Genomic DNA, 27,706 nt, shown 5'->3' on the forward strand with positions numbered 1-27,706 from the left:
GTCTGTCCTTATTTCTGAATCAGTTACCTGTCGATCGATCAATCGATCATTGACTCATTGTTTCTGGTCGAGATGAACTTCACAGGAGTCATCAGTGCCAGCCTGAGCTGGACCAGCTCTGTGGTCTTATCGGGAATAAACGTAACGTTCTGACTTTATTGTTGACTTTGTAGCACTTCATCCCACAGCGGGACGGGTCCATACTCAGTGATCGTGTTGCTGCCTCGTGACTCATTTCCTTCTCCCTTCTCGCTCTCCCCGCCAGTCTCCGTGGTGACCATCGACAGCGGCAGCACTCGTCCCGTTGAGTTACCCCACCAGCCCGTGTCACATGACGTCAGACCAGGATCTTCTGTGTCCTGCTGATCTACAGGTGCCGTTAACGTTTGGAGCGCTGGGTCCTGGATACTACTGCTACTACCAGGTACTGTGATGTTGATCTTTACTACACACACACACACAGTACTTGTGTACCTAAAGTGACATAAGTTCTCAACAATCTGGCGTGGACGAGCTGCAGACGAGGACTGCAGTAGATGTGTGTGTAGAGCAGAGGGGTGAGGCAGGAGGTCGGAGGAGGGGAGGCAAAGCACAACTGATGTAAGTCAGAGTGAAGTGTGTCCGTGGGAGGGAGAGAGGAGTGAATGGGAAGAAGGGGGAGGGAGGAGGGGACACTACCGCATTACTGCCCTGTGATTGGTGGCCGCTGGGCCATGTGATGACCTCTCTCAAACTGTAGCCTAACTAGGGCTCACACACACACACACACACACACACACACACACACACACACACACACACACACACACACCCTCTGTTGAGTGGCAGGGACATGTGAGCTCCTTCACATTTGCTATTCTGGGCAGGGGAGGGGGAGTCGGGGTGAAGCCGGGGGGAGCAGAGGGTCTTTTCTCTTTCTGCATGTGGCCGAGCCGTCGTGAGGAGCTGCTCATGATTTTTGTCTCGTGTTGTGTCGGCTCTCAGTTTGTTTGGCCATAGCAGTCTTGTGTTTTTTTCCTTCCCATTCTAGGCCGCAGAAGATGGGGTGCTGCTTTAGTAAGGAGCTCAACCCCGGCCTGCAGAACGAGACGAGCGGCCTGTTACAGCCCCCGCTCCACGATGGGCTCAGTGAGGTGACAGAGCAGGTCAGGCGACACGCTGTGGATTTAGCTCAGCATGTGTGCCTGGACGAGGAAGAGAAGAGGCGCGTGGAAGATGGAGCAGAGAGGAAGACTCCGGAAGACGAGGAAACATACGCAGAACTGGACCACAAAGTTTGGACGGACGCGGCCGCGGCCAGCACCGCGCGGAGTGAGAAGGATCTTAAACCGGCGAGCACTCCCGAGGAGAAGGGGGCTATTATTATCACCAGCAGCACAAACATACATACAAACACGGACACAGAGGCCGGCGTGACACACACTGCCATGCCCAGCTGTGGACCGGCTCCGTATATGGAGCTGCCCACACAGAGGCCCATCAGGCCGAAGCCTTTAGACAATGCTGCCATCAGGTCTCAGTGGTTCACTGAGCTCTCAGATAAGAAGAAGCAGCACAAACCGTCCAGCTGTTGGACGGGACCTGCTGGGTTACCCTCTAGTAACTGTGTGGGCAACGTCACAGTGACTAAGGTGTCAGAGGACCAGCTGCCGCTGCCGCCACCACCGCCGCCGCTGCCGGACAGCGTGAGGGGTTCCCCCAAAGTTGAGCACAAGGAGAGCGAGGAGGTCGGCGTTGTCACGACACTGTGTCAAGGTTTAGAGACGAGGACGCGGAGCTTCTACAGCATATGTTCCATTGACGCGGATGACCTTGAACATGACCACGTCAACGGCCAATCCCAAACAGCTGGAGCGACCCAGTCACTGCACACAGCTGAAGCAGAAACAGCTGCTCTGCCCCGCATAGCGGAGTCTCCGGTCTGCTGCCAATCACCCGCGAAAGCATCCGCCGTCTGTGACCAGTCGCGTGTCACAGAACCTAAAATCCCCAGCCAGTCACATGATGAGGAACCAGCTCCAGCTCCATCACATGCTGCTGAACAGCCTGTCACCGTCCTGTCAGAGACACGTTCAGACAGCTCGCCCTCAGCACAGCAGACCCCCCCACCTCATCCTGCCCTATCTGCAGAGCCTCCGAGCGAGCCGCCGCCCACGTCCAGCCTTCAGATAAACAGCGAGGAGCCTCAGGCTGAAGATGTGAGTTACCAGACAGTCACACACGACACAGATGAGGCCAAGGGCGACAAGTTGTCGGCGTTACACACAGATGAAGACGCACATGTGATGGGGTCAGAGGAGATCACAGTCACAGAGGAGTGTGTGTCCTTGGCGGACCACAGAGCAGCAGAGGGACTCTTCAGTTCCACGAAGGAAACGGTGGTCGAATTCCAGGATCAGAGCGTGAATTCAGACTTTAACCCTCTGGACGATCATCTGCACCTGTCCAAAGAACAGCACGTCCAACTTTCACAACCAGCAACTGAAATCCGTGAAGTGGACACTTCCAGCCGGAGCCCCAGTCCTTCAAAGCTCGACGTCAACGTTAAAACTCTGCACGAGGAGGAGGAGGAGGTCGCTCTGCCTCTGTCTGAGCTGAATGAATCATCCCAGCAGAGCGAGGCCATCCCTGTGATCACCTGCAGAAGTCACGGTAAGGACGATGTCGGTCTCAGCAGCACAGCAGAGACGACCCTCACAGAGGTGTCCTCGGTTTCCACCTCCTCAGCTGTGTCATCGCTGCCCATTGACCTGACTGTCGTCTCCTGCCACAGAGATCCGACACTTCTCTCAGCCGTGAAAAACACATCTCACTGGTGTGACGCCGTCATCTCTGACAAATTAGATGTGAATTCAAACAATCCAACATTTGACCTGAGCAGTGTTCTGCCTCTTAGCCAGGATGTCAAACCTCTGTTCACTGAATCTGTTGCCGGGTTTGATGACGGTGACAAACTCGACGGCCCTGGTGTGAAAGCTGACGGCGTGCTGGTGTCTCTGAAAAACGCCTCAGACGAGCCTTTACAGGACGTCCACACGAGCGGAGATGAAAGACGGACAGACAAAACACCCAGACCAGAAACGAACAGCCAACGTGTTGATGTACGTGAGGTCACAGTCGTGTTACCTGAGACGGCTGAAAATACCTCTCACGTAGAGACAAGTGGTGAAAACTGTGGCATGTTGTCGGAGCTCTGTGACAACTGCACAGCTGTAAATACGAGCATCGCTCCTCACGGCCCCGAGGACCCCGAGAGCAGGAACGAAGATTCAAGTCTCGGCCCTCTCACACGGCCTCCTGCTGAGAGTGAGCCTTCTGTTACTACTTCCATCACCTCGCCTTCCTCTTCCTTGTCTCCGTTCACGTCTTCTGACAAAGGCGAGCACAGTTTTTGTCCGCTGACTGAAGACGATGCTACCAAGGGTGAAATCCAGCAGGAGTGCGAGGACAGAGAAGAGACAAAAGCTGCACGGGGGACTGAGATTGATCTGTGCCTCGCTGTGCCAGTCAACCATGAATCTGTAGAACAAGCTCCTCAAACGGCCTCTGAACCTCCAGATCTGTTCACCTGTGTGTCCTCTGACTCTCTGAACACTAAAGTCGAGATCAGCCTGCAGCACGACGCTGTGGACTGTTCACCTCAACCCGGAGAGTCACCAAACGAGAGCAGAGTTCACTCAGAGGAAATGAATGAGTCGAAGGAGGAGAACTCTGCACTTGAGAGTGATCTTCCTCCAGGAACTCTCAATATTTCAGCCACTGAGGCGCCGTCGCAGAGTGTCGAGGTCCATGCTGATACCAGCATCTGTGACTCGTACTTGATTCCTAATGACGCCGGCTGTCCGGATCACAAAGCCTTGGTTTTGGACCCCGCCGTGATCTCTGTGGACCCAGGTCAGATCGACGTTTATGCCTCAACCCCGTCATACGAGATCCACTTCCTGGGTGACGAGCCGCCGGCGACCTCCGAGGAGGGAGAGAGAGAAGGAGGGATGAGGGAGATGGTGTCCGAGCTGCTGGGAGAGGACGCAGACTCCTCTGTCTGCCGCCTCTTTCCCCAGCCCTGGATCAAGCTGGGTCTGGGGGAGAGCTGCGGAGGTTGGGCCCAGGGCGCTTCTGAGGCCGAGCCCAGCAAGGGCGAGAGCGAGATGGGCGCCGACACAGAGCAGATCCCAGCGCTGGTCTCGGAGCTCCAGCCCTCTATGGCTCTGCTGGGAGCTTACCCCTACAGCACTGTGATGCCTCAGGGATCCTGCGTGTGGGACTGGCACACAGATTGCACTCAGCCTGTAAGTGTTCACGCAACATGTGAGGAGTTTGGGTTCAGTCAGAGTAATCAGCTTTATGTTTCATCCCCACAAGTAAAAAAGACTCAGCGTCCACGACTGGAGTGGAACCTGCCAGCATCTTAAAAACTGTGTTACAAAGATGTTCCATGACAAGGAGTGATTCTTCCCACAGATCTGTACATGTCATTTTCAGGGACCTGTTGGTGCTCCTAGCCTTAACCCTGATGCTGAGGTATGGACCAATCCCAACTTTAACTTGGACATCACCGGCGCCGCCTACCTGCAGCCTCAGCAGCCATGGATTCAGTTCCCCGCCGATCTGACCAATCACGAAGGTAGGCTGGATTTAGATTAAGTCAAATGATCATGTTTGCCAGAATCTGTTACTCACGACTTATTCTGTGTCGTTGTGTTTGTTTAGGATACATGCCAGAGTTTGAGCTGGAGAGCGCGGGCCTGACTGAGGCCATGGTCGAGGCAGATCCCGGCGTACTAGAGTACCAGGCGCTGAAGGCCGAAGCTCCTGTAGTTAATGGAGACTCCGGTGACCCAGGTGTCACAGGTATTTTTTTAACCACTGTAAAATAAACGTAGTTTTCTAAGTTTGTTTGCTCACATGTGGTAATGACTTCCTTTGACTGCAGACGAGATCAGACAACAGCTGAGGACGGTTTTGGAGTCCTGCCTGGCCAGGTAACAACTCACAACACACCGCAGTCTGTCATGAGATGTTTGGATGAAAGCTTCAACAGTGTTCTATAGTCGTGTTTGGTCCAACATGTGTCTGTCCACAGGGAGCACCTCGGCAACGACCTGTATCTCAGTTGTCAGATGGACAACGACCAGTATGTTTCCATCCAAACTCTGGCCAGCCTGGACAAGATCAAGAACATCAGCACAGACCTGGACCTCATCGCCGACATTTTGAAATGTCAGTGTTTATATCGAAACAGCATTGATTGTTTTCATGTGACAAATGTGGTTTGTTGTTGTCCTGAGACATTCTCTCCTCTCAATGGCCGACAGCCTTGCCGCTGGTCGAGGTGGCTCCGTGTGGACAGAAGGTCCGGCCCAGTCAGAGTCGATGTATCGTCATCCTGCGTGAGGTCCCCAGCAGCACACCTCGGGAGGCAAGACCCTGTCTGCAAACTCCTCTCCACTCCTCTCCTCTCCTCTCCTCTCCTCTCCTCTCCATCTATGTGTCAGTGTGTTTTAACATTATTCATGTTGTGCAGGACGTGGAGGCCCTGTTCGACGGGGACAACCTGCCCGAGTTCACGAGCTGTGAATTTGTGAACAACGATAACTGGTTCATCACTTTCAAAACGGAAACCGAGGCACAGCAGGTGAATTACATCGCTGGAGTGATGTCATCATGATTGAAGCGGTGGCATCATTCAGATAATCACGTGATGTCGCTGTGCTTGTCGTCTTCAGGCTTACAAGTACCTCCGAGAAGAGGTCCGAGTGTTTCAGGGAAAGCCGATCATGGTGAGGATAAAAGCCAAAACCATGGCGGCCGCTTCCTACGCTCCAAAGAACGGCTACACACCCGCCCAGCTGGACCAGTGTGGCAACCATTACAACTCCTACTTCCCCCCGAACACCTACCAGCAGCCCTGCCCCGCCCACATGCCGGCACAACAGCTGTATGATTTCACCAACGAGGCGTGGGCCTCGGCTGTGACAGGATACCAAGATTGTGCCGACGTGAGTCCTTCATATTTCATAAAGGCATCAGACAGAGTAAGAACAGCACTCTGCTGCTGGTCATGGCTCCTCGAAGCTCTGGGGTCCCCTCTTGTCCAGTTTTGAGTCTCGTGATGTCATGAGCAGCGTGATTTAACTTTGGTTTCTGTCAGCAGCCTCCAGCTTTGATGAACGACTTCATGAACGGATTCTCAGCAGCTTCCAACTTCAGGCCTCACAACCCACGCAGGCAGAGGTAGTTACTTATCGCTCAACCTGCATCTACATTGCTGATGTCACTGAATCCTACACACTGGTTCTTAAAATGATTGTTCTAAGAGAGGAACGTGTTGTACACTTCCTATTTATTCTACGTGTCCTACGTGTAACGTCTGAGTCTCAGTGTGATTAATCAGTGTTCGGCATTCATCGTTAATTCCCTCCAGGAGAGGCTCGTGGTGGTCTAACTCTGCCGACCGCTGGCAGTCCAATCACAATGATTCCTTGCAGTGGTCAGAAAAAGCTGAGCGTGCGTCTTCTCCAACGAAGCCGGGTCGCGGACGGTCACGTGGCAACATGCGGCGTCAGGGCAGAGGCGGGAGGACGGAGCCCAACAGGCAAGCCGTGTCGTCCGCTCCTGAACTGGGAAGGTAACGAAACATCAGCTGAGTTTGCCGTCACACCTGGAGTTTGGAAACATTGTTGCCTGAATTATACTTCATCAGAAAGACGTTGCCGTAGTTACAACCCTGGTTGCTGCAGTGTAGAGTCTGATTTATAGCTGTAGAGTCTCTGTGAGGAGCAGCACCTACACAAGATTAAAATCTTTAAAAGGTGCACGCATGCAGCACTCACACACTGCCCGCGACCACACGGACACGTTTGAAATACAGTGGGTGGAGTGACGCTTTAATGCAGATGTATAAATCAGGCTGAGCTGCTCTGATGTGTGTGTGTGTGTGTGACTGCTCTGTGTGTGTGTGTGACTGCTCTGATGTGTGTGTGTGACTGCTCTGATGTGTGTGTGTGACTGCTCTGATGTGTGTGACTGCTCTGATGTGTGTGACTGCTCTGTGTGTGTGTGTGGCTGCTCTGTGTGTGTGTGACTGCTCTGTGTGTGTGTGTGTGTGACTGCTCTGTGTGTGTGTGTGACTGCTCTGATGTGTGTGTGTGTGGCTGCTCTGTGTGTGTGTGTGTGTGTGTGTGTGACTGCTCTGATGTGTGTGTGTGACTGCTCTGTGTGTGTGTGTGACTGCTCTGATGTGTGTGTGTGGCTGCTGTGTGTGTGTGTGTGACTGCTCTGATGTGTGTGTGTGACTGCTCTGATGTGTGTGTGTGACTGCTCTGTGTGTGTGTGTGACTGCTCTGATGTGTGTGTGACTGCTCTGTGTGTGTGTGTGTGGCTGCTCTGCAGGAGAGGAAGTGGCCAGAGGAGGAGAGAGAACCCGAGGTCATGGGACAAGTCTGCTCGAAACAACCATGTAAGTATCCAGTGAACTAAGTGTTCGTACAGTTCACTTTGTTGGGGCTGTGCACTGATTGTGTGTGTGTGTGTGTGTGTGTGTGTGTGTGTGTGTGTGTGTGTGTGTAGACTACTCCCCGTCAGCCGTCTCCTCCTCTTGAGTTCGGGCTGACGAGCTTCCCTCCCCTCCCTCCTGCAAACACCGCCATGGCAACGGTACCTGCAGCTAACGGCAGTGTCAAGGTAACCGAGTATCTGTGTGTGTGTGTGTGACACACACACCCACACGTTAACAGGTTAGCATTAAAACTCTGACCGTGTGTGTTAGGCGTGACATTAACATGAACACACGTGTTTTGTTCATCAGAGTGAAGTCCACAGCAGCAGCAGCCCGTCTGCAGCAGAGCCAGCAGAGCCTCAGGAGCCTCAGCCGCTCGCAGAGCAGTGAGTATCTGGATGAGGATTTACTTCAGCATCAGCTGATCGGCTGAATCCTCGATTCTGATTTCATCTGCAGCCGCAGCACAAGCTGCTCCTCTGCCTCGCTCTTCAGATGTTTCATACGTGGAAGTTAAGCTGTTTTCCAGTTGTCATGGTGTAGTGAGTTTGTTCTGTTGGTCTCTGCAGGAATGTGAAGGAGTGTGCAGAGACGAGCAGCGAGGCCAAACCAGCTCAGCTCACACCGGAACCAGTCACAGTAAGACTCGCATGGCAACAGCTTCACCCGCTTCACTTGTTTCAGCCCGTCCTGTGACATCAGCAGTGTCAGGAAGGACAGCGTGATGCGAGGGGCTGCAGCCTCACTGCCGGAGGCCACGAAATCCTAAACACTGGACCTTTAATAATGACGATAATCAGATTTATGTGACACTTCAAATATCGTTTACAGCACAAAGTGAAGACTGATGTTACTCTGTAAACTTGTTGCAATGCTGGTTAAGACCTGAGGAGAGCGCTCACTGACCCCACTCTGTGCTCTGATTGGCCAGGAGTCCAAGAGGCTGAGCTACGCCGCGATCTGCCAGAGAGCATCGACCAATGAGCCGCCGCCGCCGCTGCCCGCTGACAGCACCTCCTCGGGGGCCGAGCACATCCTAACCTACCCGGGCCAAGAGTCCAAACACGCTCTGTTGCCGCGGTGATCATGTTGGTTTGGAGATAAAGACACGTGTTTGTTGTCCAGCTGGTGCCATGAGCTCAAAATGTCTGATTGTTCTGTCCTAATTCCACGAAGCAGCTGCACATCATCTACAGTTACATTTAGACACAGAGGTGTTACCGTGTGGGGGGTTCTGACTGCTGGCTGGGTCCGGAGGTGACGGGCCGGTGTGGGTCTGGGCTCGCTAACCACTCAGGATGTTTAAGCAACTTTTGAGTTTTTTTTTTTTTTTTTTTTTTTTTAAAGAGAGGAAGCTGGAAATACTCTGTAAATGTTGATCTGCTGCTTTACGTTTCACGTTTTTATTTCTTGGTTTGTGGTTCAGATCAGTTTCTTGAAGGCCAGGTTCCATTTTGATTTAGTCTTGTTTTGCTGGTGGCTGATGTTTGACCCCCCCTCACCCACATCTGTGTTATTCTTTGATCTGCAGAGCCTTCATCTGTGGGCACACATGATGTTCTTCATATTAATCCAGTTTGTTTCTGTTTCAGACGCCTGTAACGAACCTTCAACTTGAAAAGCACTGCATGATTTTTTTTTTAAATTTTCATTTTAGGATTTAATTTATGTCATTTTTATTTATGTTATCCTGGGAGTGCTTTGTGTGTTCACGCTTCAGTCTCATCTGTGTGGACAGAGAAGGGTTTCAGTTGATGTCCCCTCAGTGTGGCGAGGTCCAATGTTCAATGTAGTTTCAAAGAGCCTGAGCTGTGTGAGACCTTGAGGAGTCCGACACTCTTTCTGTTTGAGATCAAAACATTTTAAATGTGAAACGGCTTGTTACGGAAGGTTGTGGCACACGTTACTTTGTCTGTACAGATGTACATATTATTGAAATATTAAAGAAGTGCCTTTGAAGTTAACTCGGCCTGCTGTGTGTACCCTCACATCCACACACACACACACACACACGCCTCAGCTGTGGTGCCCTCCTCTCACCAGCAGGTGGCAGACGGGTCACATCAGAACCGCTGTCGGTCCATTATGAGGCCCGCTGCTTGTTTACAGTGATGATTTGATTCCTGCAGGGCCTAATGAATGTGATGAATAATACTAATGAAATACAGAGTCACTGCCACATTAGGCTCGTTCAATCACACCGGACTTAATTAAAGGATCACATTAAGCTGCTGAGGTTCAGTTTCCACGTGCACGTTATAGAGGGGAAACATCACACTGCAGAAAATCAAAGATGACAGTTTGCAAACACACTGAGCACAAACTTAAACCACAGGAAGCTCCGGCCATCCATATGACCAGGTGTTGTATAAGTTATGAAATGATTCAGTTTTTATTTAAAGGTGCAGTGTGTCAGATTTGGTGGCAGACATGTAATATAATATTCACAGTGGCAGTGTGTTTCTACAGACAAACCAGTGAGTCCAGGCAGGGCCTGAAAGTGTTTGAGGAGATGCAACCATCACACTGAACCTTTAAGATACATAAAACATTATTATAGATTATCACATTTAACAGGAAACACACACTGTGGCTGAAAGATGAAATAAATTCCAGTAAGTGACCTAATGCTAAATATGAACCTGTATGAAGACAGACAGGCAGACACACACACAGACAGACAGGTGGACACACACACAGACAGACAGACAGGCAGACACACACACAGACAGACAGGTGGACAGACACACACACACACACAGACAGACAGACAGACAGGTGGACACACAGACAGACAGACAGACAGACAGGTGGACACACACACAGACAGACACACACACAGACAGACAGATACACAGACAGACACACAGACAGACACACACACACAGACACACACACAGACAGGCAGACAGATAGACAGACAGGTGGACACACACACACAGACAGACACACACACACACACAGGGAGACAGACAGACAGACACACACACACAGGGAGACAGACAGACAGACACACACACACACACAGGGAGACTGACAGACAGACACACACACACACAGACAGACAGTTGGACAGACAGACAGACAGGTGGACAGACAGGTGGACACACACACACAGACACACAGACAGTTGGACAGACAGACAGACAGGTGGACAGACAGACAGACAGACAGGTGGACAGACAGGTGGACACACACACAGAGACACACAGACTGACAGACACACAGACAGGTGGACAGACAGACAGGTGGTCCTCCAGGTGTCCGTGCACCGTCATGTGCTGTAGGTGTGGTTGCTCCTCGCGCCCCCTGCAGGTGATGTCCGGCAGCGCCTCCTCCTCCTCGCGCCCTCCCTCCTCCGTGCAGTCACGTGACAGCAGCGTTAGAAGCTGCAAACGGCGCGAGCCTCCTCCTCCTCCTCCTCCTCCTCCTCCTCATCATCATCATCATCATCACCGCCACCTTCACCACCACAACCACCGCAGCGGCAGCGGACAGAGAGCCGACCCGAGGAGCCCAGCGGCGGTCTGCAGCGATTCGAGGAGCCGGGCGTCATGGCGGAGCTCCGTTAGGACGACGCAGATTTATTTTTCACCTCCTTTGTTCTCCCTCGACGCCGTTTTTTCACGCGCCTCCGCCGAGGAGGGGCCGCCGAGGAGAAGCAGGAGGAGGCGGCGGCAGCAGCCAGCACTAGCGGCGGCGGCGGAGGAGGAGGCGGCGGCGGAGGAGGCGGAGGAGTCGACCCAGCAGGGAGGTGTTTTCTCCGGTACGAGCCGAATGGCGGACCGTGAGGCGTCGCCGATACCGTTGGAGATCCGAGCCCGGCTGGCGGAGCTGGAGCTGGAGCTGTCAGAGGGTAAGACACAAGCTCCTTCTCCTCCTCCTCCTCCTCCTCCTCCTCCTTTCCCTCGTTATCTCATCACCTCCATCACCATCCCCATCCACACCGGGAGCCTTCCTTCTAACGGAATCTGAACCGTTCATTCCTGCGGCCCCCTCCTCCTCCTCCTCCTCCACCCGCTCCTCCCCATCCAGATGTTTGTGTCAGCCGGCCTGGTCAGCTCTGTGTAGCCGGGAGAGGGTGCGCGCAGAGCGGGGACACGCTGCGGGTCGGGTCGCTGTCTTTGTCTCTGCTGCGGTGCTGCAAAAAAAAAAAAAAAAAAAACACCCGACCTCCTCTCTCCTGGTTTCTCCTCCTCTCCTGGTTTGTGTCCGAAAACCAACCCGGTGTTTGACCTTGAGATGTTGACACAATCAGCCTTACCTGTGTGTGTGTGTGTGTGTGTGTGTGTGTGTGTGTGTGTGTGTGTGTGTGTAATAATAGCATTGCAATGCGTGACAGAGCAGGGCCAGTTTCTCAGCCTCCTCCTGCCTCCTCCTCCTGCCTCCTCCTCCTGCCTCCTCTCGGTGTTTTTGGGGCCTGCAGAGCAGCTGAGGATGAGGAAGGATGCTTGGGAATATTTCTCCCCGCCCCTCTTCCTCTTCCTCTTCCTCCACACACACACACACACACACTCCTTTCCATTGAATCTCAATCACAGCGATCCACCCTAACCCTCACCCCTGATAGGAGCGGGGCATGTCCGCCTTATATAACGGGAGGAGAGAGGAGGTGCATCTTTTATTCATGCAGGCTGTGTGAGGCCTGCGTGGTGTAGGGAGCGAGCCCGGGTGGATGCACGCTGGATGCGAGCCACCCTGTTGCATGAAAATGTGCATTTCCTCTGAGCGATGGAGCTGCAGCAGCAGCTGATGTGTTGATTCACTGTCAGTCACTCGTGTCAGGTCTGCAGAACCTGCAGTGAATGAATAAAACAGCCTCTCCTGCAGTGATCCTGAACGCACCGTCTCAGGTTCTCCAGGCGTGACGACGTAGAATAAATGTTTCTTTATAATTCAGCATTAAAAAAAGTGTCAGACTGTCATAAATCTGCAGCTTTTAATCCCCTAAAAAATCTGATCGTTCATAAAAAGCCTTTTTTTTGTGTCACTGCAGTGACACACACACACACACACACACACACACACACACACACACACGGTGGCAGCTGCAGGCCCGTCCTAATCCAGGCGAGAGTGTTTATCAGAGCAGAACCTGCTGCTGGCAGATGTTATTAATGATGGAAACGGCGGGAGGAAGTGGAAAACGTCACGCCCCGAACGTCAGACAGCATCCCGACATTCAGGTGTGTGTGTGTGTGTGTGTGTGTGTGTGTGTGTGTGTGTGTGTGTGTGTGTGTTATTGGTGGATCACAGCCTGACAGGCCTCCTGATAGTGTGATGGACGTGTCAGAGTGTGTGTGTGTGTGTCAGTCACTGGAAAACACAGGGCGGGAACTGTTGGTGTGTGTGTGTGTGTGTGTGTGTGTGTGTGTGTGTGGTCATTACAAAATAAGAGCATGACATATCTGACAAACAGTCCGAATATATCAAGTTTAGAGCTGCGACAAGTCGACGATTTGCAACAATTATGATAATCAGTTCGTCGTTAAGTCGGTATTTTTCCAGCTTCTCATTCGTGATTATTTGCAGGTTTTCCTCGTCAGACGTCAGACGTCACCTCAAACTCGACGTTTCTCGATGTTTTCTAACATTTTATCGACCGTAATCATTTGCAGATTCATCAGCAATAGAAATAATTCAAAGTTCTTATTTGTTCGTACACACATGAACATAAAATCAAACTCAGCAGACAGTTTATCCGACGTACAGACATGTTTACAAAGGCCTACAGCAAATCAACATCGTCTCATACGTCCTACCAACTAAAAACATCGTCACAGACAAAACTTTACATTTATCTGGCACTTCTGTTTGGTCGCCTGACAAACATCTTGGTGATACAGGTACTGCCACGCCCGGCTGTTCACTCCAACATAAATTATTTTTTTAGTTTAGAAGAAGTGAAATCAGTTCATTTCCCCTTCGCCTCGCTTAAATAAAATGTTTAACCAATCCTCCTCGCTCAAAACAAGGTAGGTTTATTAATTCCTCTCAATGAATCTTCCCTCTGTCGGCGATAGTGACAGTTTCTCTGAATAAATTGTCACTTTAATAGTTCATTGGAGTTCAAACAAACATGCAGAAATCCATTAGAAAAGCAGCAAATTCACACGTGTGAGAAGCTCGATAAGTAACCGGAGTGACGATCGTCAAGTGGTTGGACCGTCAAAGAGAGGAGTGAGCGCTGGCTCCTCGAGGATTAACAAAGTTTTCAATCCTCAAAGACGTCCGCGGCCGTCTGAGCGCACGGAGCCGCCGCTCTTATTGAAATTCAAAGCATCGAAACCTCAGGCAACAATTTCCCGTCAGGTTTGAAGGGTCGCACCGCGGGATGAAACTCTGAGGAGACGAAACCGGCGCTCCACCTGTTTATTGGATAAACTCAGCAATCAAGCCGAGCTCGGGCAGATAAGCCTCTCTCTCCCGCCTCCCCTCGCTCAGTGTCGCCCAAATCGCATCATCTCTCGCCGTATTACCGTGACCTCTAGGCGTTAAGGCGAGCGGGTGCAGGACGTCCCTCTGTGGAGGTGTCTGACAAACTCTGGAGATGTCCAGCAGACCACAGAGTAACCGTTAAAAGCCTGATGCTCTTGGTGTGTTTAAATATCCTCGTGCATTGTTTTGCAAGAAAGCAGCAGGAGCAGTGTGTGTGTGTGTGTGAGTTAAATATTAAACTATCTGACCGGGAGAAACAAATCAACAAAACGCAGCTCAGGTATGAAACTGACGGCACATTTCACATCATGTCATCATTGTTTTTTAATCTGTATTCACTGGAGGTGATTGCGGTTGTTCTCTCCCAAAAATCCTGCAAAAAAAATGCAAAATGCAGTGTTGCAGTTTACCGCCTGTCACCCTCCGTTAACACTGAGTTAAGAGTTTTTTTATTTTTGCATACATGTTAACAGTAAACGTGCATCTGCGGCCCGAAGCAGAACGTTTCAGGTCAGCGTATCTGCAACAAAGTCTTTACTAGGGGATGTTCACGAATAATCTATGATTAATTATCCAGTGTCGTGCAGGGAGGTTGATTCATCTCAATGAATGAAATAAACTGCCGTGAATGGAGCTTTAGTACGTGTTTTTTTTGCAAACACAGTGTGTGTAGTATGTGGTCATGGTGGCGGTACAGGAGCCACCGTGGAGTCAAACGGGAGATTTGTTTTCGTCGCTCTCTGCTGTTCTTCTAAGCAGTTTAGTGCTCAGTAGATCCGTGGATTTATTTAAAGTTAAGTCGATGTTTTAAATTCAGCATCTGTCCTGATTAGTCGACCTTCTGAAGGTTGGCCTCAAGGTTGCAACATCGATGGATTTAAGCCTGGAAAGTAATGACAGTGATTGTTTTATTCAATGATTAATCAGCTTCATCATCTGAAGATGTCGAATTGGACTCAGTTGCGGACCTGCTGGAAGACGTCCATTGAGAATTAGCTGGGTCAAGCAGCTGGAAGTCGACCAATCACTGAGCTTTGGGGAGTGGTTAAGATGGTGATGTAACTCTTAGACAACACAAGCAACCAGAGTTTTTAAAGCCCTAAATCAGGCCCGATTCTGCCCGTCTACGGAGCTGGAGAGAGTTTGAATGCTTTTAAAATATCCGAGCGGTGCTGGTGCAGCTGTGCCTCAATAAAACACCATAATATCTATTTACAGTCACAGTATTTACATTACGGACACGTTTGGGATCTGTATGGAGGTTCGATGGTCAGTAACATGGACTAAATTTAACAGAACAAAAGCCGTGATGATGATGATGATGATGTTCTCCCGGTTTAAACTCCAAGGCGAGTTGAGCGTCGGCTCAGCGAGGGGTGCGTTGGCGTGTTATTAGAATAGAGCAGTTGTCAGTCATTTGTCGGAGATGACGCCTGTCTCCATCAGACGCCTGTTGAGCTTCATCACACCACAATGAGGAGAAGTAAAACTGTAGGCCGGATCTGTGGGTGTGTTGTGTAACACGACTGTTATGGTGATTTAAAAGACTTCGATAATTATGATTATTTTAAACTTTCATCAGGGCTCCTGAGCTACGCTGACTCTGCTTCACCTGATCTAATGACACATTTTACACATGGATGATGGATGTATTGATTCTGCTTCATTCGTTATTGATTCTTGATCAGTTTGGGAAAACAGTGATCTGTGGGTCGAACCGAAGCAGCAGTCGTCCTCCAAAATGGATGCAATGACAGAATATTTGTACAGTAACAGCATTTGTTGCCTGCGGGACATGAATAATATTATAATGTTGGATTATCACCATCTGTAAGCTCAGTTGGGGAAGCAGCGGCGCTCCATCAAACACATGGACTACGTAAGCTTTGGTCCGTTTCTTCGTCTCCGCCGTGACTCCTTCTTGTTTGTGGGATGAGCAACATACCGATACAAGGGACCAATAACCTTGGAGGTTTCACATATGTTAAAATAATAAAGCGTTATTGTTAGACAATGAAGATGAAGCTTTGCTTGAACATGAGCAGAAGTGGTTCAGTTGCAGATTTCTGATATCGTTGGAAATTCATAATTCAACAAACACAAAGATAGATAGATATTTTCCCCAACATAACTCAACTTTATTGACTTTTAGTTGGCAAACTTACAGCTCCTCTGATTTATCTACCTTTCTCCTCCCGGCATCAGAGCGTTTATTATAATACAAACAATCTGACAGGTCAGACGGCCAATTAGAGAAGAGATCTAACAGGTAAATGTCAGGAATGTGCAGGTCAAGTCAAGTTGTTAGACAAATATTCAAACATTGTGTTAATTTGCACATTAACAACTGATCGACCTGAACCTCGAACTCATCAGCTCCACAGCCGCGCTGCTGTTTTCATTCAGACGACATCTCAAAGTGTGTTTGAAGAGAATCCCGCAGCTCAGAAACAGTTTGTCTGTTTGTTTGTCGACAGCTTAACCTCGTAATTAGTTCAAAGTGGGGACTGGGAGAGGCGTCGCTAGTGCCGAGTCTAATTCTGATAATTGACGAACCGTTGGTGTCGTTTATCGAGTGAAGACGCCAAACGTTTGCTGGTTTCAGCCTCACGAAGCAGAGAGCGACATCGGATCACTCCCAGTACTGATTGACTGATGAACTGTTGTCATTATTTTTGACACATTATAGAGTTAATGTGTCAAAAATAATGACAAATACACATCGCAAGTTATCAGAACGTCTTATTAAGATTCAGAGAACAAGCGTAGCCGCTTTGACCAGCGAATCTTCAGATATCAGCTGACATGTATGGACCTTTAAAGACAATTTCTATACAATTAAATATAGATTTTTATATTCAGTTTTATATATTCTGATAACCGCACCGGTGTTTTGGATTTAGTGACATCTCGTGGTGAAGCTGCAGTCCAAACTGTGACGGACAGAAGGCTGCGTTACAGTTTTCCTCCATTTCTCAAAACAACACGGACAAAACCTCCAAACCACTTGGCAATTGTTCACAGCAGAGCTGTATTTCTCGTTGATTTCATCACATTGCAAATGTCTTAGTTCATCTTTGCAAATGATTAAGTCCAGTTAGCCTGAAGAGAATAGATCCTGTTGATCTAAACGGATTGATTCTCAGTCTGATGGTTGTTCTCTCCAAAACATGTCAGCATCATGTCACAATTAGTCAACATGAATGCCACATACTGTATTTATTTACAGCACTGTGGGCTACATATACTTTTCCTTGTTTTTGTTGATGTGTTTATATAACAGTATTTTTTTTGCTTTATACATTTTCTTTTTGCTCTGATGTGGAGGTTACTTTAGCACGAGTGCAATGTGTGACGTCAAACCTCAGAGGCTGCTCTGTGTTCTGTTAGCTCGACAAACAAACTAGTCCAGTAACCACCGTGAATGAAGGACTGGGCTGAGACTGAGAGACGATGCGTTTTGGAGGTACTGACTATTTATATTTATATCTGCACGCTGAGCTATGGTGCTGAACTGTGAGACTGCTTTGCCCAATGATCTTAGAGTTTCGAGACATGAGCCAAACCAATGGAGAAAAACTAAGGGGCAGTATTTAGTTTGTCTATTCTGGGCTCCTGTAGAAACATGAAGCTCATGAAGGTAGCAAACACACAATCAGGTGATTATTCTGCCTGTAAATCATCCTGAATCTTAAACACCGGACCTTTACGTAATCCCTAAAGCACAAAAAGGCAGAATATTTTCTGTTTTTAGCCTCTGAAATATGAAGATTCGAATATTTTTGGGTTTTGGACTACTTGTCGGTCGACAGTGAGAATCTAGGATGGATTTCCTGGTGATGATAATTGGGAGGTTGAACAATATTGCAGATAATTAAGCCTTAAGCGGTATGTTAATTGAAAAAGTAAGTGCAAGGCTCTGCCATGCGTTGTCGGACAATCCACAGTCCACACGGGTCCCTGCATGTGAGTATGACAGCCCAAGGTCCCAACGCATGACGCATGCTTCAGTCCTGTGTGTGTGTGCGTGTGTGTGTGTGTGTGTGTGTGTGTGCGTGTGTGTGCGTGCCTGCTGGAGGTAGATTTGGTTACCATGGTGGCTTTGTGGGTGGACTGTCTGTTTATGATGATGTGATAAAGGAGAAAGAGGGAGCCATCAAATAAAAAGCAGGATGTTAAGGAATAAGACAGACAGACAGACAGACAGACAGACAGACAGATAGATAATCAGCCATTTGATTCCAATCGGACTCGGTGCTACGACATTTTTTCGAGGAGTTAGAAGCAGAAAATGTCTCTGAAATTGAATCCGCCTACTGTAAATGTCAAGTTTTAATATCAGTCCGTCTCGATAAAGGCGTGAGGAGACAGAAAAGGACCAGACGAGACAAGATCGGGGTTGCACGTCATTCTGGGGAAAAATTCAGAAGTTAGAGAGCGAGAATCGACAGCGCCGGTTGCCAGGTTACCACTGGCACCCATTTAGACCCATCAGTTTTTAACATGTAAAAATATGGACAGCAATATAATATAAATATAATATACTGTACGTTGCATTAGTGGTTTAAACATTGCTGTGACAGTTTCGGCAACCTAAAAAATGTTGCCCACCTGTTGCCAACCTGGCAAAGTAAAAACTTACATGTTGTATAATGTGATTTGCAATCCAGCAGCGAGCACAGAGCGACAATATCAACTTAAATATTCTCTGATGAAGTTTGTTTGTTTGCTGTCGCAGACTGTGCATAGTTACATGAGTGCACAATCCACATGAGAAATCTCATATCAGCTGGTCCTGTGACCGATAACACATGAGTATCAAAACAAAACCAGCCGTGTGTAGACATGCTGTGGAGGAAAAGTGTTTCCTACAGGCGACTAGTGGTGGGCGGATCGATCCAAATATCGATAGTATCAATACCAAGTCGGTATCGGATCGATGCAACACTGGTGAGTTCGATTCTTTACTCTCTTTACTCGCCAAAGAGGAAACAGTCAGGTCGCTGGACTCGCCACTCTTGTGTCAGCGCAGAGCAGGCACACTTTGCACTCCCTCCACCCTCTTGTGTTTAAATGTTGCGCCATCACGTCACGTGAACTAGTATCGATACCAAGTCGGTATCGGATTGATACTAACCTGGTGAGTTCGATTCTTTACTTTAAGTTCTGCTCTTGTTTGCAATGCTGCGGTTTCAAAGAGGAAACAGACAGGTCGCCGGACTCGCCACTCCTGTGTCAGCGCAGAGCAGGCACACTTTGCACTCCCTCCACCCTCTTGTGTTTGGATGTTGCGCCGTCACGTGACGTGGAGGACGTTGTTGCTTTTGTTGTTGAGAATTTTTATTACATTTTTGTATTATAGTTTCTCAACAGAAACTTGTTTGCTTTAATCTGTTTACGCACTTTTCATTTAATGATAAAGCGTTTTCTATTTAATTATAAACTTTGTCCTAATTCTGTCCTGGGTTTGAACTATTTAAAAATAAAAAAGGAAACATCACAAAACTTTTACACTTAAAAAATTAATCGAGATTTAGCAATTCAATGATGCATTCACCTTATTTATTGAAAAGTATCAGTATCGGCGATACTGGCCCGTATTTACTTGGTATCGGATCCATTCCAAAATATGCAGTATGGCACAGAACCACAGACGATATCTGAGGTTTGAACCTGTTAAAATGAGTTTTCAGAGTTTCTTCTCGTCGTCTGAAAAGCTCGCAGACCTTTACGGCTCACACGATCTCAGCGGGCAGGAAAAACTCCAACCTGCAGCCGGCCGACATCGATTCTCTCTCAGCTGTGTGCCGTTAAAACAGCCGAGTGTCAGAGAGCAGGGAGGAGGAGGAGGAGGAGGAGGAGGAGGAGAGGGAGCGAGGAGCGAGGAGGAAAGTAATTAGGGCTGCCAATACTGACTGGTATGACACACACACACACACACACACACACACACACACACACACACACACACACACACACCCTGGCAGGTATCATTAGCCGACTTCTCACATCTGACGCTCCAAATCCAAGATGGCCGTTTCAGCGCCTCCTCCTCCTCCTCCTCCTCCTCCTCCTCCTCTTTCTTCTTCTTCTTCTTCTTCTTCGGGAGAACCGTTGCTAGGCAACTCCCTCCCTGCTCTGCTGCGCTGCAAGTGGAAGATGGCGTCTCCCTGTGGACCGTGCGTATGTATATGTGTGTGTGTGTGTGTGTGTGTGTGTGTGTGTGTGTGAGAGAGGAAGAAGCAGGAATGTTGTTATGCTGCGGTTGATCTGAGGAAAGGCCTCAGATATTACACACACACACACACACACACACACACACTCTCACTCAGCAGAACAGATGAGCAGATTGGACCCAGATGTTCTGGCCGTCCTCCACGGTCAGATTGTGAAATGCAGACTGTTGTTGTTCCTCATCTGCTGCTCTATTTTCTAAAACATCTAACTATCAAACTATCTATCAAACTATCTATCTATCTATCTATCTATCTATCTATCTATCTGTTTCTCGTCTTGGTGAATTGAACAGAGCGTGCTGTGTGCAGCTCGGCGTGAACTTGATTTGTAGTCCGGGAGTCCAGGAGCGAACGCGTTGTTCATACCGAGCCGATCCAAAGATGATCCACCTCTCTGAGGAATGGCTCCGTTTTGGAAACTGGATCTCGACAATCGCAGCCGGCTGTCAATATTTTGTTTGCGTGCGTGGATTCATGAACACGAAAACAGCTTCAGGTGAAGCAGAGCGCCAACAACGACAAATAAAACTTCAAGGTCTTTTAAGAGAAGCTCATATTTTTTCTTTCATGATAGATGTTTGTGCAGTCAGTCACCAGGTAAGCCTTTTGAAAAGACCAAAAAAACAATCAATTAATCCTCCTGTCGAGCGTTGTGTGCGTTTCAAAGCCTGATGGATCTTCTTCCTCGGCGCCGTCGAGCTCCATTGTTGTCCAAAGAAAAACTATTAAAAAAAACGCGTCAATGAGCCGCACTGTTGCTCTGCATCTCGTGTTTCCTTCACCGGCCCAAATACTCACTAGAGCAACAAATGTGGATTCATCCACCGCGGGAAATAGTCCCCAACAAATATGCTCCTTCCTCCTGTGAGTGATCAGCTGTTTTAGCCTTTTTTTTAACCGTTCAAACTCATTTATACCTGACCTGACTATGCCGTTCTGTGGCCGTCAAAACAAGAATCAATAATTAGACTTTTAACAGCGTTTAATGGGGACAAACGAGGAGGTATTAGCTCACATTAGCCCTGCTGCGAGGACCCTCGGGTGCTGTGATTGGCAGGCGGTGGATGTGAAGGAGGGGAGGGCATCAATGGTTGCCTAGGCAGCAAAAACCCCCCTCAGGGATTGTAAAGAGCTTCTCCATGGCCGCCCCTCCACCCCGACCTCCGTCTGTCCGTCCAGCACTCTGCTGTTGTTTTAAAAGTCAGATCTAACTTCTGCTGATGGTCGTTGCTGGGATTGGCCAAGCTGCATCCCATCACCTCCCTGAGCTCTCACATAAAAGACGTGGCTGAAGGAGGAATAATAAATAAAAGAGAGCTTCTGCACACGCCTCGACGTTCACTGTGCAGCGTGGACACGGTTGTCAGATTGGTTCGTGGGTTGGATTTGACCTTTGTCTCCTTTGGGACGTGACACCACAACCGGCTCCCTCCATTGGTTCCAATCTTCTGCAGCACGTTGAACCTCGCTCCACATTGGATCCATCAGAGTTCTCCTCAGGGTTGTTTTTGGTCTTCAAGGTTCATCTTCTGTGACGGAAAATGACAATTATGCTGAGGCAGATGTGTCCAGTTAACCTTCCATTCGAATTGATGTTGAAGGTTTCGCTGCTCTGACTGGTTGTAGGCAACGTTTGGTTGCTTTGACTGGTTGTAGGTCTTGTTTCGTTGCTTTGACTGGTTGTAGGTCTTGTTTGGTTGCTTTGACTGGTTGTAGGTCTTGTTTCGTTGCTTTGACTGGTTTTGAGTTACATTTCGTTGCTCCAATTAGTTGTAGGTTGTGTTTTGTTGCTTTTACTGGTTGTAGGCAACGTTTGGTTGCTTTGACTAGTTGTAGGTCTTATTTCGTTGCTTTGACTGGTTTTGAGTCACATTTCGTTGCTCCAATTAGTTGTAGGTCAGGTTTTGTTGCTCTGGCTCATTGTAGGACACATTTCGTTGCTTTTACTGGTTGTAGGCAACGTTTGGTTGCTTTGACTAGTTGTAGGTCAGGTTTTGTTGTAGGTCTTGTTTCGTTGCTTTGACTGGTTTTGAGTCACGTTTCGTTGCTCTTACTGGTTGTAGGCAATGTTTCGTTGCTTTGACTAGTTGTAGGTCACGTCGCATTGCTCTGACTTGTTGTAGGTCTCATTTGGTTGCTCTGATTTGAAGTCCGAGGGTCTATCTAACCATGTTGAGGCATTTTGATCCACGCCCGTTGATAACTTGGAAATCAAAACGAACTGAGAGCTTGCAGGCTGATTTGCATTTGTGAAATCGACAACAAAGACAGAAGACAAAGTAAAACTGTGTTGAGAACATGGATGTTGGCGGTAAACACACACACTCACAGAGCAATTTGGGGTTCAGTATCTAAACAAAGGTTGCTTCATCTGAGCTTGGGAAGCCTGGACCCTCTGATTACTTGGCAACCTCCGACCTGAGATGTGTTTAAGAGTCCTTTTGGCTTCATATTTTTGAAGAACAGAAGAAATGTGCTGTGACGAAATTAGAATAACGAACAAACAAACTGACCTTGAGAGGCTCTGTACGTGGAAACAGCCGCTGGTGCTGAACCGAACACTCTGTTTTTCCTTTCTATCTTCATCTCCACATTATTCATCACACCATTTTGTTTCACATCGTTTTTGAGAGTTATGTTATCTACATTTTATTTTTATTTCATTTTCTTTAATTAACAGTCCAGACAGAGACGTTAAAAGACTGTGAGAGACAGAAGAGGTTGGTGAGACCAGATTCAAACTTACCGAGGGCGCTCTGCACGGTGTTCGTCCAACACGACTCCGGCACCGCCCCCAATCAAACGTGTTTTTCGAATTGAAATTATCTAATAAAGCCCACACCACCGTCGCTGGCTCTCTCACTCTCTATCTATCTCTATTTGTTTGCAGGGGACATCACTCAGAAGGGTTATGAGAAGAAGAGGCACAAGCTGATCAGGGCATATGTTCCACATGCTGGAGGTAATTTAGCAACCTCTGACCTCCCGCACACACTCTCCTCCTCCTCCTCCTCCTCCTCCTCCTCCTCCTCCTCCTCCCCTCAGATAAAATATTCCCATATCACCACGAGGATATCGATCCGGTATCATGACAAATACAGTTGCGATGATACTCCCACTCCTATCGATTCAGTCTTCAGCCGCCAACGCTGCCGCCATTAGTGAATGTAGGTTAAGACTCCCTAGAGCTCAGCTTGGGCCTTCTCCTCTGAATCTGAATCTGAACGCGCACACACACACACACACACACACACACACACACACACACACACGAGCCCCCACAGGCCTCACTGTACCTAAAACACACACTCATCCATCACACAACCTGGTTATTCTCTATCATTTATCACAGGGACGTAGCTTTATGGGTCACAAAATACTAAAGGGGTATTACAGTATGTCCTGAACCAGCAACAACACACCGACACCGTTATTATAATTTATTTTATTTCATGTTACTTTTCAATTATTTTGCTTTTATGAAGTCAGAAAAATCTGATTTTTCTGCCGAGTCATCTCCATGTTTGTTTTTTCCTTTTTTTTCCCGCACTGTATTTATCGCTTTTGTGAAACGTGTATGTGCATATGTGTGTCTGTGTGTGTGTGTCTGTGTGTGTATATGTGTGTGTGTGTGTCTGTCCGACTGCTTGTCTGCTTGCCTCTCTAGGTATGGAAGGGCCCATGTCTCACCGGGCCCCGCTCGGGCCTCCCTCTGCGGCCCGTTTCCACCGGCGGCGAACCTCCGGCACCAGAGACGAACGCTACCGCTCAGGTACGGAAACACGAGCGCCACATTCACACATGGAGATGCTTCATTGATACTAGCTTCTTAATTAGTGTTGCTGTCAAGCCCTCTTCAGCACAAAAACACTAGATCATGCAAATCTGAATCATTTTTTTACTGACTCTTTCTGCTTTGTAAGCAAAATCATTCAAACTTCATCTCCCGGTTTTTGATGTTGTGTCCTCTCAGACCTGACGAGTGTCCTCTCAGCCTGAGAGCTGCTCCTGTTGACTCATGTTCACATTAAAGCGCTGGAGTGTCTCCGGTTTGCTGATTAGAGTCCGTCTGATATATCAGCTGGATGATTTTAACGTCCTTTTTGCAGATATATCGTTCTACGTTTTGTCTGATGTCATACGGAGCAAGTCAAGTTAGTGTCAAATGATTAGCTCCAGTATGCAGCACTACATCCAGAGGTTTAACTCCAGTCTGCACAGAAACACACAAACTGATTAAAACACCTTTTTTAATTTTCTCTCTCCCTCCGTCAGACGTCCACACCGAGGCGGTGCAGGCCGTGTTGGCGCGTCACGTGGAGAGGAAGGTGGCCGTGCCGATGCCGTCCAAGAGACGTTCCCTGGTTGTGCAGACCTCCATGGATGCATACACGCCTCCAGGTGATGAGACACACACACACACACACACACACGCTGGTTATCTCAGCTGAACTGGGTCGTACTAAGCCTAAAATGTGACCCCAGAGAGGCTGCCCCATGTGCTCAGACAGGATTATGTTGTAATGCTGCGTCTCTGCTTCTGAGACGACAGAAAAACTGTCTCTCATTTCACCAGAAAAATGCAAACGTGCACATTTCCCCGAGACTGACGGTAAAAACAAACCACAGGCGGCTCTAATAGCGGCCTGCCATTTAAAAAAATACAGATTATTATCTGTTTTTTAAACGTTTCGCGCTCTCTGAAACCTCGGGACGTTGGCTGAGAGGCGACGGTGAAGCCGACCTTTCGAACGTGAGCTCTTCAGATTGAACATAATCAGAGTTGATAACATAATTTGGGTGTTGATTGAATTTTAATGAAGTAATTTGCTCTTTAACCTTTGAGAGAATTCGTAAGTGGACCCGACGTTTGAAGTCGGCGACACAAACTGCTTCAGAAAGTCGACGTTCACTGCGCCGCATGTCCAGATCATTGACTCTTATTTAAAGAATTAAATTCAGTCCTTGACGTGCGCCTGAAGCCAGTTTGAACTAAATTGGTTCCTGTGGTTGTTACCTACCTGAGCTGACTAATTATTGACATTTCGGAGGCGGCGTCTGCTCTGACACTTTGTTCAGATCTGTTTTCACAGGTGGAAGTTAGTCATGTTGGCCTAAGTATTCTTACATGGTCAAAAGTAAGTGGACAGCCACATGCGATAGCTGATCCATCCTAAACTGTGCTTGTTCAGATTAATTTTGGAGCATGGCTGCAGGGATTTGATCCTGGTAGTAAGAATGGATGCTTGACATGTTTCTGAAGAGTCGTTTTGAAGCCTCCCCGCTAGTCTAATAAATCAGCTGAGATTCTTTAATCTGAACAGGTGAGTTGTATATAAATTCACCCTCAGTACAGTTGTCATGAACGGGGAAATTAGCTACAGAGACCAAAACTGTATTTAAACCCAAGAGCAGTAGGGCTGCCACGATTAGTCGATTAGTCACAATTATGTCGACGAACAAAATCGTCGACAACTAAGTCAACGCTTCATTTTTTGTGTGTTTTTTTTTACTTTGCCTTTCTCTCGAAACTGCAGCTGCAGCTTCCACTGCAGCGTCTGCCTTTCTGTCACACACACACACATACACACCTACGCACAGTAGTGGTAATCGGCGTCAGGCCTGACTGTACCGTAAATGATACCATAACACAGACCCTCCAGGAATTTACGTTGTTGCGATTTGCAACTTCAGTGAATCCCTGTGAATTCAGGGCTGTGTTGCAATTTTAACCTTCCGCGCAGTCTGCCCGGGGGATTCAACTCGGCGGGTCAGGGACGGCCGCACGGATCCCTTCGTTGGACCTCCCCCCAGGCGCATTTCTTCCGCGGCGGCTCTAGGTTGGCATGGAAAGACTCTGGGGCGAAGGTGGCTCACGGCTCCGTCCGTGAGTTTTCAGGCGCCTGGCCACCCGCTCCTTTCCGGGACAGTCAATTTACGTATGATCCGATTAGTCGACTAATCGAAAAAATAATCGGTGATTAGTCGACTATCAAAATAATCGCCCTAAAGAGCAGTCAGTGAGTCGGTCGGTCTCAGCCCAAAGCTGTTGGATGTGCAGGACAGTCAAGGTCGTCCACGCCAAACTGGGAAAACTATTTCTTCATGGAGCTCACTGACTTTTTTTAAAGCCACACAGCACGTTTATTTATTTTATATTGTTGATTGTAAAGCGCCAAAAAACTTTATTTATATCAGCTTAAATAATTGTTCGCTTGCTCCGAGTTACACGAGAAGATGGATACCGCTTTAATCTGAAGCTGGAGCCAACAGATTAAGACTGCAGTGGGGTGGCTGGTTTAAAGGAGGGATATCCATCTTCTCATCAAACTCTCTGCAAGAATGTTCCTTTCACGTTGAATGAAGGTTTGTTTATCTGGTCCTGATGTTGTGTGTGATGTTAATAACGGCGCTCACTGACTCTCACCAGGCCTGTCCCCCCTGTGCTCAGACTCGTCGTCGGGCTCAGAGGAGGAGGCGGGGCCGGGCGACGACATGTCGGGCATGGAGCACTGGATGAGCCGCCCGTCCCAGTTAGGCCCCGTCCACCTGGGCTCCACCTCCTCCTCGTCCTCGTCCACGCAGAGCGGAGGCAGCGGCAACGCCGGGCGGCTGGCCGACTCGCTGGCGCACACGCACATCTCGCACCTGGCGCACACGCACCTGGCGCACACGCACATGGGCCAGTCGCACCACCAGCAGAGCCACCTGTCGCAGTCGCACCACGGTAAGACGTCGCTGAATGAATGATTTCATGCATCAGATCGTAACTTCTGCAATCTGTCCGTATCAAATATTATTTACTGCCGTCTCATCTGTTATAACACACCTGAGCTGTATGTGTGCAGGTATCGGCCACCTGTCCCTGAAGAGGAAGGGAGCCCTGACTGTTGCAGAGAACGGAGGATCTCTGCGGCGATCCTGCGAGTTTGGATCGGACATGCTGTGGCCACCGCCGCTGGAGTCAGACGGTACGTCCGACACACGAACACTTACCGAGGTGTTACATCTGGCACAAGAGACGTGTCAGAGTCACCTTTGGTTGTGTTAGAACGAGCCTTTTATATCCACGGATGCTGCAGTACGGTTGAAAAATTCTGGGATTTTTCAAAGTTGGAAACTTTCCATGGAAATTAACGGGAAATTATGAGAATAATCTTACATAAATCTTGACTAAAACAACCAGATTTCCTGCAGGTCCTCTTGAATATCTGCTCTTCCTCAGTCACATGCACATAGCACACTGCTTACTGCAGCTCTACTGAGGCCACGCCCCCCCCTACCTGCACAGGTGATCTCTGTACCTGGACCACACTTTAGAGCCCAGAGCACACAGAGACTGTTGAAGACACACAGAGATGCAGTTTGTTTAAATATCCCACAATTTACAGTTAATTCACATTCATTTCCATAAATTTTCATATTTCCCATGGTTTCAGATTTGGAATATTTCCAAAATTCCCATGGGAAGTTGAGCTGGGGAATTTACCCACATCTCTGGGGCAATTGGACTTGTTGTAGATTCAGTCCAGTT

The 27,706-nt window shown here is 48.5% G+C and overlaps 2 protein-coding genes across 6 annotated transcripts in view; both read left to right on the forward strand.

The window, feature by feature from the left end:
- Positions 1-292: 292 nt before the first annotated feature.
- On the forward strand, positions 293-9,462 carry LOC104934168 (uncharacterized). 3 transcript variants are annotated; one of them, XM_027274335.1, is made up of 17 exons: positions 293-424; positions 1,031-3,052; positions 3,092-4,289; positions 4,483-4,624; positions 4,711-4,851; positions 4,934-4,982; positions 5,084-5,220; positions 5,316-5,419; positions 5,525-5,635; positions 5,727-5,999; positions 6,152-6,234; positions 6,425-6,628; positions 7,393-7,459; positions 7,570-7,683; positions 7,808-7,884; positions 8,068-8,137; positions 8,430-9,462. In XM_027274335.1, the coding sequence occupies exons 2-17, from the start codon at positions 1,041-1,043 to the stop codon at positions 8,580-8,582; spliced, it is 4,935 nt and encodes a 1,644-aa protein (XP_027130136.1). In that variant the 5' UTR covers positions 293-424; positions 1,031-1,040; the 3' UTR covers positions 8,583-9,462. The 3 variants fall into 3 exon arrangements, with proteins under 3 accessions (XP_027130136.1, XP_027130135.1, XP_019109651.2); XM_027274334.1 differs by having other exon boundaries at positions 1,031-4,289; XM_019254106.2 differs by having other exon boundaries at positions 1,031-4,289; positions 6,155-6,234.
- A 1,297-nt stretch (positions 9,463-10,759) lies between these two features.
- LOC104934169 (disco-interacting protein 2 homolog C) overlaps positions 10,760-27,706 on the forward strand; it is a 43,420-nt gene continuing 26,473 nt past the window's right edge. The window contains exons 1-6 of one of the 3 annotated variants that reach the window (XM_027274331.1): positions 10,760-11,354; positions 23,063-23,134; positions 23,840-23,944; positions 24,448-24,573; positions 26,603-26,899; positions 27,021-27,143. In XM_027274331.1, coding sequence (XP_027130132.1) covers positions 10,775-11,354; positions 23,063-23,134; positions 23,840-23,944; positions 24,448-24,573; positions 26,603-26,899; positions 27,021-27,143 — 1,303 coding nt within the window. In that variant the 5' untranslated portion in view covers positions 10,760-10,774. The remainder of the gene's footprint in view (positions 11,355-23,062; positions 23,135-23,839; positions 23,945-24,447; positions 24,574-26,602; positions 26,900-27,020; positions 27,144-27,706) is intronic. The other 2 variants (XM_027274332.1, XM_027274333.1) reach the window with 2 other exon arrangements.

The sequence above is a fragment of the Larimichthys crocea genome, chromosome XXIII (assembly GCF_000972845.2).
Source record: "Larimichthys crocea isolate SSNF chromosome XXIII, L_crocea_2.0, whole genome shotgun sequence".
Lineage (NCBI taxonomy): Eukaryota > Metazoa > Chordata > Actinopteri > Sciaenidae > Larimichthys > Larimichthys crocea.

Coding starts and splice junctions, on each gene's coding strand:
- LOC104934168 (XM_027274334.1), top strand. CDS start 1,041: ATGGGGTGCTGCTTTAGTAAGGAGCTCAACCCCGGCCTGCAGAACGAG. Junction 4,852..4,933: donor CGGTGACCCAGGTGTCACAG/GTATTTTTTTAA, acceptor CTTTGACTGCAG/ACGAGATCAGACAACAGCTG. Junction 6,235..6,424: donor CACAACCCACGCAGGCAGAG/GTAGTTACTTAT, acceptor AATTCCCTCCAG/GAGAGGCTCGTGGTGGTCTA.